The sequence below is a fragment of the Eurytemora carolleeae genome, unplaced genomic scaffold (assembly GCF_000591075.1).
Source record: "Eurytemora carolleeae unplaced genomic scaffold, Eaff_2.0 scaffold72, whole genome shotgun sequence".
In the NCBI taxonomy this organism is placed as follows: Eukaryota; Metazoa; Arthropoda; class Copepoda; order Calanoida; family Temoridae; genus Eurytemora; species Eurytemora carolleeae.
In genome coordinates this window covers 58,257-68,905 of record NW_019396031.1, presented here as the reverse complement: position 1 = coordinate 68,905, position 10,649 = coordinate 58,257, and the positions used below count along the sequence as shown (strand labels likewise).

The following is a 10,649-nucleotide window of genomic DNA, read 5'->3' as shown; positions in this document are numbered from 1 at the left end:
GGTCGGCGTAGATGTGGGAGAGGACCGAGTAGGAGCGGGTCTGTGTAGGAGTGGGAGGAGTTGGAGTAGGAGGAGAAAGAGACGTAGTATGATGATGGAGGAATAAGGAGACAAAGGGTATAAGGACTAGGAGAGCCTTAGTGTAAGGAGGGGTGGTAATGAAAACATCTTAACATTTAATTAAACAGGTGGAAAGTAAATAGTTTATATATGTTAAGCAGTAAATATATAAATATTTGTAACTATTTTATGGTTTTGTGAAAAAAAACCGTTTTCCCCCGAAGATAGATTTATTAAAACCACATGTTTTGGAGCAGTTAGTTCAGGAAACAGAGAAACTTTTTGTCCTGGAGAGAAGAAATTAATCAAGAACTGAGATAAATTGTCTTGTTGTGTGTACTAGTATCTGCAGCTGTACCTTGAGTCCAGATTTTCCTAAATGTCTGTACTTCAATCCGGGCAGAGTTCCTCGACCCAAAACCTAATCAACAAATTTTTAGAAATTAAATTGAGAAGTTGATAAGTAAACTAAATCTTATACAAGGTCATATATTAAAAATCTATGTTCGCCAAGAGAAATTTATATAAAATACGGAAATAATAATATTAGTATAATGCAATAAAATGCACAAAGTTAAAGCGTCAAATAAGGTATAGAAGAGGTTTCTTCAGATTTATAAATAGATTTTTTTATTCCATATTAATAATCACAAATTCAACATTTTTCAACCGAGTGTTATTTTAATTTAAAAATCAAATTATTTTTTAATTTTCTAGTTGTTTAAGGGATTGTCGTTGTAATTTCAAGAGACCCACATTTAAAAAATGGCTTTCCCAATTTAAAAATCAAATTATTATTTAATTTTCTATTTACTTTTAAGATATAAATAAATATAAGATATAAATGCACATGTTCTATTCCCGATATCGTCGTATTTCTATCCGGAAAAGAAGATATAGTCGTTTTTCTATCCGGAAAAGAAGATATAGTCGTATTTCTATCCGGAAAAGAAGATATCGTCGTATTTCTATCTGGTAAAGAATATATCGTCGTATTTCTATCTGGTAAAGAAGATATCGTCGTATTTCTATCTGGTAAAGAAGATATCGTCGTATTTCTATCTGGTAAAGAAGATGTCGTCGTATTTCTATCTGGAAAAGAAGATATCGTCGTATTTCTATCTGGTAAAGAAGATGTCGTCGTTTTTCTATCCTGAAAAGAAGATATCATCGTATTTCTATCCAGAAAAGAAGATATCGTCGTATTTCTATCTGATAAAGAAGATATCGTCGTATTTCTATCTGGAAAAGAAGATGTCGTCGTATTTCTATCTGGTAAAGAAGATATCGTCGTATTTCTATCTGGTAAAGAAGATATCGTCGTATTCTATCTGGAAAAGAGGATATCGTCGTATTTCTATCTGAAAAAGAAGATATCGTCGTATTTCTATCTGGATTAGAAGATATCGTCGTATTTCTATCTGGAAAAGAAGATATCGGCATATTTCTATCTAGAAAAGAAGATATCGTCGTATTTCTATCTAGAAAAGAAGATATCGTCGTATTCTATCTGGAAAAGAGGATATCGTCGTATTTCTATCTGAAAAAGAGGATATCGTCGTATATCTATCTGGAAAAGAGGATATCGTCGTATTTCTATCTGAAAAAGAAGATATCGTCGTATTTCTATCTGGAAAAGAAGATATCGGCATATTTCTATCTAGAAAAGAAGATATCGTTGTATTTCTATCTGGAAATATTTTAAGGATATCTCCTTCTGATTAGCTAAGACAAAGGTTTACATGGTTCCTATCTAAGTGGTCATGTCACTATAGAACTGGAGGGTCAGTTTAAAGTTCCTTCCACCAAAATTATGAATAGTTTCTCTGAATCTTTATAATTCAGAAAATCTTAGACTCGGCTCAACTGTATACAAATATACCTTTCCTAATAATTTCTAATAAAAAGTCGTTCTTGATCTCGGCTCAATAAGATTATATATATATATATATGCAAATATAATTGTGCTAACTCGAAGTTAAGATTAATGTTGGTTGTATTCTTGAGTTAAGTAAAGTTAAGGTTAGTTATGTAACTCCTCCTAAAAACGTTTTATATAATAAACTTTTCAAAGGGACTCTACGCGTTATTTCAAGAGAAAGGAACTGAGTTTTTGCCACAAATTCTGATTTTACAATCGATTTATCTTTGCAACCTGATGGTGTAAGCCTTTGATATTTCAAACTAACATTATTTAATCTAAAATGAGTCATAGTTTGAAATATCTAAGGTCTCAGACATTGAAATGCAAAGATATAAGGATAAGAAAATTAGAGTTTGTGGCAAAAACTCAATTCTTTTTCATGCATTTATAGCGATGCCCTATTCACAACGGTAACATTGAAACCTTTTTTTGAATAAGAAATGGGGAAGATATTGTCGTTTTTAAATTTTTGTAATTCCTGTAAATTTTCCTGCAGTATGAAGTGCAAAAGTCACTTTTGTAGATAAACTTTAATCACTCTGGGCCATAGTAAATTTGAATTCGAACAGGACCTGCCCAGTTTGTACCGGCATGCCAGATAACAGCGTGTACTGACCCGATCCTATGGTACAGTACGCCGCCCTAAACAGACTAACATACGACAGGGGTCAATTTTCTTGGCATAGTCCCGTCTGAGGGTTAACTATGACAACTATTTATTAATTTATTGATATATAATTCATACTTGATCAAACAAAGCTTAAAAGGTTACCGAGCGTTGTTAATCGGGCATTGCCATCTTTGCATGTCGAGGATCCCTTAAATTTTCTAGATGGAAGACGATAATATTAAATATTTGACCTGGCATACTGGAGCTAAACCAGGATTACTTCCAGTAAAAACTTCCATATCTTCCATAGCATCCATTGAGGCTATAGGGGCCCGACCCCTAAACAAAAAATACCTGATCTGAAACCACAATACAAATATTTCATAACATAGAAACATAGACTCATATACTACATCTAACAGAAAGTACAAAACATCCTAAATTTACAACAACATGAAATACATTTAACATGTTTTACAAATAAAAGATAAACGGGATCTAACGTTTCCAAGCTTTAAAATATCTCTTAACTTATTATTTTAGCATTTTAAACTTAAGTTTGTGTTTTTAATGCTGACATCCCGGATATATTTGCATGGATGGGTTTGAATGAAGAGATTAAAGGTTGAAAAGTTAAAGTTTAAACCTGCTCAAGGGTTCAGTGGTATCCTGAGCCCTGAGTTACACCGTACACTAAACTTCATCAGAAGATTTAAAGAAAATATATTACATTGATTTTAAATATCTAATAACTTTTCAGGAATTTTGTATCTAATAACTTTTCAGAAATTTTGTATCTAATAACTTTTCAGGAATTTTGTATCTAATAAATTTCCAGAAATTTTGTATCTAATAACTTTTCAGGAATTTTGTATCTTATAACTTTCCAGAAATTTTGTATCTAATAACTTTTCAGGAATTTTGTATCTAATAACTTTTCAGGAATTTTGTATCTAATAACTTTTCAGGAATTTTGTATCTAATAACTTTGCAGGAATTTTGTATCTTATAACTTTGCAGGAATTTGTATCTGATAACTTTCAGGAAACTTTGTATCTGATAACTTTTCCGTAAACTTTGTATCTAGTCTTTCCAGGAATTTTGTATCTAATAACTTTCAGGAAACTTTGTATCTGATAAATCATAACTAAAAGTAAAATGTCGTATGTCGTGTGGTTAATTAACCATATATCATCATATTTCTATTCGTACAAACTAAAATGGAGTTCGGAATTTTTAAAAAAAAATTCAAGAATGTAAATAAATAATAATATATCTAAAATTTTTTTAAATTCAATATTGTCTGAATTTTGGAAATTCGAGAGAACGATTTTTTATCAATCTATGTTTTTAACAATAAACATATTGAGCATGCACATTTTTAGAATATACTATTAAACGTGTAATAATATATTTCTTAAAGGTTTATGAGTGTTCCAATAAACATGAAAATTTTTTTTAAAAATAAGTTTGTTTAAAAAAATGATTATTATTTTAATCTTCATTGTATTTTTTAATCTATTGAACTATTAAAAACTAAAGATGACATTTAAAACAATTCCTAAATTACAATGATTAGTGGAACACACTATATAATTCTAAAGTCCTTGTTATCAAAAAACATTTTCTTTGATAACATGTCAAGGTGTTTAGATGAACTGTATTTTATTGAAACTATTTTAAAGATATAATAAAACAATGGATTTTTGGTTGACAAAGACAATTATTTGTCATCATGGTTATGATGATTCCAGTTTTTTATATACATTATTAACCATGACAAGCGTGTCATGAGCTGAAAGTTTTTTTTTCAATTGAGAGAAATCAATTTGAGTAAAATTTGAAAACAAATATTTTCATTTTCATAATTTCCCTCACTCCTCCCTGTCTAAGCTTTTAAACTATCTCAATCTTTCAATTTATTTGTAATTAAGAAAGTTATTAAACTTTCAAAGTAATTCAGTTTTTGCCACAAACTCTGATTTTCTAATCCAAATATCTTTGCAACACGATATTGTGGATCTTTGATATTTCAAACTTTATTCTATTTAAAAAAAAGATATGGAGATTAGATAATTTTTGTTTGGAGCAAAAACTCAACTAATTTTCTAAACTGAAAAAATACCCTTTGTTTACTGGAGACTTTATTTTCAAAATGGCATGTCCAGTTCACATCGGTACCCCTAAAAGCTTTTTTATCAAGAATGCATGAGAAATCAATCATCTTCTCTTTGAAAACTGATTATTTTTAGTTGTGGTCCTCTATAAAGTGACTTACTCATCTTTACTTTAGAAACAATATGGAGCAAATTATTAAAATTAAACACTTTTTAATCAAGAAAAACGACAATATCTTCCACATTCTCGATCAGGTTAAGGATTAAAGGAACCGCGGTGAAACAAGCATGGAATGTCTTGAAATTACAACAGTTCTTATCATAAAATATTTAAAAAGAAGAAAGTAGGTTTTCTGGTCTAATTGTATACATCTGTTTTATCTACTAGGAACTAGACAGGGATTAAGGGTGAAGGGTGAAGTGTTCCATGTTCCTGAAAATATCTACCAGGAACTAGACAGGGATTAAGGGTGAAGGGTGAAGTGTTCCATGTTCCTGATAATATCTACCAGGAACTAGACAGGGATTAAGGGTGAAGGATGAAGTGTTCCTGTTCCCTGAAAATATCTAACTGACATCAAACAACAAAGATAGAGCTAGGTCTAGGGAGATGAAATTTACTTTATTCGAACCCAGAACTCGACTCAGGGAACCTGGAACCCAGAATCTAAACCCAGAGAAACCTAAGCAAGGATTAAATTTTATACAATTGTAGAAAACCCCTAAAATAAAAATTGAAGCTGCCCTAATCAGTCCTACAATTTGTAATTTTAAATTATCAAGGCAAAAATCATATGTCGGTGTTGCCAAGGCAAAATGTTACCAAGGCGAATTGTTACTAGGCAAACCTGATCAAGGCAAAATTTTACCCATGACCAAAAAAAGTTTAGAGCAAAATGTTACTGCATCCAAAATACTGATCACTGATTACCTGTATAGTTAGACCTGTAATCACTGATTTCCTTTATATAGTTAGATCTGTAATCGCTGATTACCTGTATAGATAGACCTGTAATCACTGATTTTCTGTATAGTTATATCTGTAATCACTGATTACCTGTATAGTTAAATCTGTATTAACTGATTTCCTGTATAGTTATATCTGTAATCACTGATTACCTGTATAGTTATATCTGTAATCACTGATTACCTGTATAGTTAAATCTGTATTAACTGATTTCCTGTATAGTTATATCTGTAATCACTGATTACCTGTATAGTTAAATCTGTAATAACTGATTTCCTGTATAGGTAGATCTGTAATCACTAACTACCTGTATAATTATACCTGAAATCATTGAATTCCTGTATAGTTAGATTTGTGAACACTGATTTCCTGTATAGTTAGACCTGTAATCACTGATTACCTTCATAGGTAGACCTGTAATCACTGATTACCTGTATAGTTAGACCTGTAATCACTGATTACCTGTATAGGTAGACCTGTAATCACTGATTACCTATATAGTTAGATCTGTAATCACTGATTACCTGTATAATTAGACCTGAAATCATTGAATTCCTGTATAGTTAGATTTGTGAACACTGATTTCCTGTATAGTTATAACACGTAGTTTCTCCTAATGTTCGAACCCTATATTGTTCTCTTTAGGCTTAAAACACGTAGTTTCTCCTAATGTTCGAACCCTATATTGTTCTCCTCAGGTTTAAAATACGTAGTTTCTCCTAATGGTTTAACCCTATATTGTTCTCTTTAGGTTAAAAACACGTAGTTTCTCCTAATGTTCTAACCCTATATTGTTCTTCTCAGGTTTAAAACACGTAGTTTCTCCTAATGTTCTAACCCTATATTATTCTCCTTAGGCTTAGAACACGTAGTTTTTCCTAATATTCTAACCCTTTATTGTTCTCAGGTTTTAAGCACGTAGTTTCGCCTAATGTTCTAACCCTTTATTTTTCTCCTTAGGTTTAGAACACGTAGTTTCTCCTAATGTTCCAACCCTATATTGTTCTCCTTAGGTTAAAAACACGTAGGTTCTCCTAATGTTCTAATCCTATATTATTCTCTTTAGGTTTAAAACACGTAGTTTCTCCCATTGGTATAACCCTATATTGTTCTCCTCAGGTTTAAAGCACGTAGTTTCTCCTAATGGTATAACCCTATATTGTTCTCTTTAGGTTTAAAACACGTAGTTTCTCCTAATGTTTCAACCTTACCTCTCTTTCCGTTTAAGACAATATCTCTTTTTTTAAGTTTATGACCCTATTTTTAGGTTCAGAATCATGAATATAAATTGCGTCTTCCTAAACTGCATTTTCTTCTCAATTCTATTCCATATTCCAGTTTCTTAATGCTGCTGTTCATACTTAAAACTGATTTTTAGATAATTATTGTTACTCCGTCTCCTCTTGAGTTCTATTCTGACAAAACCATGTAACTATTAAGCCAAATTTACTCTCTATTTGTAAATAATAAACAACAGAATGAGGAAGAAAAACTAAAAGAAAAGCGGATGCTTGAAAACTGATGTATTTGACTGCACTACGCAAACGCAGTTTAGCTCTGACATAGTCCAGAATACATTTATTCTTCCAGAAATTTACTTTAATGAACAGAATAGGTTGTATGTTTTGAGTATACGGGTTAATACGACTAAGGGATATTCCTAAACTATTTGTAATTTGTAATCAAGGTTGTGTATAATTTCGGTCTCTGGTTAGAGGAGGGAGGGCGCACAGTCCGTATCAGCTGAGGCCGGGCCCGAGGCTGCCTGACAGTCGAGTGAGGTCACAGCCAGGCAGTGGCAAGCCACCAGCTCGATACAATGCGGTATTTTACTTGATATTTCCCTAGCAGTGCCATGGGGTAGTTGGAGCAAACAGGACCAACTCAAACCTTGTGTATATCGCTCTCATGGAGACAGATGGAAAATGAGATCAATTTAAACGAAACCACTGTAGGGACCTGCTCCCTTCAACTTTAATAATATTCAAAATGCTCTGGCATTTGGCAAACACTTGAAGATATCAATCAATTTTCCTTCACGTGGAACCCCGTGGGAGGGATACGCTCTAGGGTAAAACCGTTGTGGAAAATACGGAATCTAAAGTGGAGAACTCATGAGAATACAAGTAGAAAGCAGAGGAACTCGGATATAATTACGGACAATTTCGGACACTCGGTGGTGGAAAAACGAAATTTCTAAAAAAATCTGTGAATATATTCTGTACCTACAGAATGATGAGCTAAACTGTGCTACTTGAGGATAAGAAACACTGGAGTTTGCGTTCATAAGAAAATCCTAGAACCTGGAAGAAATTCAGGGGAAAATTCTTTAAACCGGAGGCTGCTATGTACAAGAGAATAATTTAAACAGTGCTGTACACAGAAAACAGCAAGTATTTACTGTACACTGTACATGCTACAGATATAAAACTGGGAACAAGGAAATGATCCGTCGGACATTTTCGGTATAATTGCAATCTCCAAACCTAGACTCCAAACTGTATTTGAACAGTATTATAAATGCAATTAAAGTGTAGGGTTAGACTGCAGATTAAACTGCAGTATCAAAGCAGTGGTTCGAACCACTGAGTGAAACCTAGGAGCTGCCAAACTAATCCTGCCAAAACGTTGGTCTACTTTCTAACAACCCAAAAGACATTAATGTTAGTCTTTTACATTTTTGGGTTCTACATGATTTTGCTCATTTTAACTATTATAGTTCTTTTAATGTTATACTGTTTTGACTTTATGCCATGATTTCTGAATTTGTGATATTTTTTCCAAATGTTTTTCAATATTCTCTCATACAATGCGTACCAATCATATCTTAGTATTAATTCTAGAAAAATAAGAAAATGTACAGTATGGGATGTTTAGCTGCTCTGAAGATGGAACCTGGAGGATTCCCACACAAACCGACCAAACCTTGGCGGGTTCCTCCTCGGGCTCCAAGTTCGGAGTAAATTCTAAATAAATCCCTTCTTCTACCGTTCCAACTACAATGTATTATGTACTTCAACTTCTCAGACTCGTTAGTTAGAAAACAATGTTTAAAATTATGTAAGATATGCGGGGAGAGGATATTGTTTCCAGCAATATATTCTCACCAAACATGTTTCAATAAAAATCTAGAATAAATATAAAGAATGACAAATGAAATTCGAGTATTTTGTGCACGTTTACAGCTAGACTCGGAAGTGTAAAATCCTATTGGCTTAATCAAATGATATGCTTGGAACACTGTAAAAGCATTCTTTGTACTAAAGGATATACAAGGTTACCCACAAAGGATGAGACTTCAGAGACGACTGTATGAAATTCGTACAGTCTAAATTCTAGACATTAATGGTTCCCTACACATTTTGACTTGCTTCTTAATTAACGAAATTCTTAGAACCACCATTTTTAATGGCAGAATTCTTAAGGTCATTATGTAAAAAGGGTTTCAAGTCGTCGTTTTCCATGACCCTGTTTATATAATACTCGAGATTTGGTTCAAAACATTTATCTATTTCGGAAATCAACATTTTTGGTGTGCAAGTAGTCTAATTCTTTATATTGTTACAACTATTAATTACTGATTGACTTATTATATCCTCGATCTAACTTATTTATCTATTGCTGCAATACATAATGAATGAACTTTTTTAAAGAAAAGTCTCTTTTTCTTCAGCGAAACCTATTGGACGGAATCTCTATAGAAACTCATCACTCTAATTCTAATTTTCTAATCCTTGTATCTAAGCAACTGTAAATTCTCATAGATCAAATTTTCCATGCATGAAATATCAAAGTTGTACACCATCAGGTTGATTAAAAACTTGAAATTATCTATAAAGACTGAATGATGGAGCTGGTATTTAAGGTAGATAAAGGATCTATGTTATAATGTCAACGTAAACTATAGGTTTCCCTTCAATTAAAAAAACGATAAAAGAGCAAGCAGATTAAACAGTACTGATCTTATCCCAAAAACATGTGACTTTCGATCCCAATTTGATTAGTTTTACACGTGTTTCGATTGTTTTCTTCTGTCCTTTTTTCGGTGGATGCGTTTTAATTTTTTCTGAATTTTAAATTAAATTACATTCAAATTGAAGAAACTGAACACATACCACCCTGGTTAGAACCAGAGTGTTATATTCGGAATACAAAACCTTTGTTATATTCGGAATACAAAACCTTTGTCATATTGGGAATACAAAATCTTTGTCATATAGGGAATACAAAATCTTTGTTATATTGGGAATACAAAACCTTTGTAACATTGGGAATTCAAAATCTTTGTCATATTGGGAATACAAAATCTTTGTCATATTGGGAATACAAAAGCTTTGTCATATTGGGAATACAAAACCTTTGTAGCATTGGGAATACAAAATCTTTGTAACATTGGGAATACAAAATCTTTGTCATATTAGGAATACTAAAACCTTTGTCATATTGTAAATACAAAACCTTGACCAAAGTAAGAATGCGAAAACTTTCCCAAAGTAGGAATACAAAAACTTGGCTATATTGGGAATACAAGGGAATACTAAAACCTTGCCCAAAGTGGAAATGAAAATGGCTTTCATATACGGGGAACATTGTGCAGATGCCTATAAATAATATTGCAGATAAATATATTATTGCAATGGGCATGACCTTTCCGAATTTATCTCAATACATACATCGAGATAGAGATTAAACTAATCTAAATGGATACATTGAGATGTAGAATAAACGTATCTGCATATTTACATAGAGATAGAGATTAAACTAATCTTTTTACTTACATAGAGATAGAGATTAAACAAATCTGCATACTTATATCGAGATAGAGATTAAACTAATTTGTATATTTACATAGAGATAGAGATTAAACTAATCTTTATACTTACATAAAGATAGAGATTAAACAAATCTGCATACTTACATCGAGATAGAGATTAAACTAATCTGCACATTTACATCGCGATAGAGATTAAA

General features: G+C 32.1%; 1 protein-coding gene across 2 annotated transcripts in view; it reads right to left on the bottom strand.

The window, feature by feature from the left end:
- LOC111696539 (voltage-gated potassium channel subunit beta-2) overlaps positions 1–5,394 on the bottom strand; it is a 22,821-nt gene extending 17,427 nt beyond the window's left edge. For both annotated transcript variants that reach the window (XR_002764112.1, XM_023466167.1), the window contains exons 1-3: positions 5,333–5,394; positions 2,846–2,933; positions 419–481 (exon numbers count right to left, since the gene is read on the bottom strand). Coding sequence is in view for 1 of the 2 variants with exons in the window: in XM_023466167.1 (XP_023321935.1) it covers positions 419–481; positions 2,846–2,911 (129 nt within the window). In the remaining variant the exon portion in view is untranslated. The remainder of the gene's footprint in view (positions 1–418; positions 482–2,845; positions 2,934–5,332) is intronic.
- Positions 5,395–10,649: the final 5,255 nt, after the last annotated feature.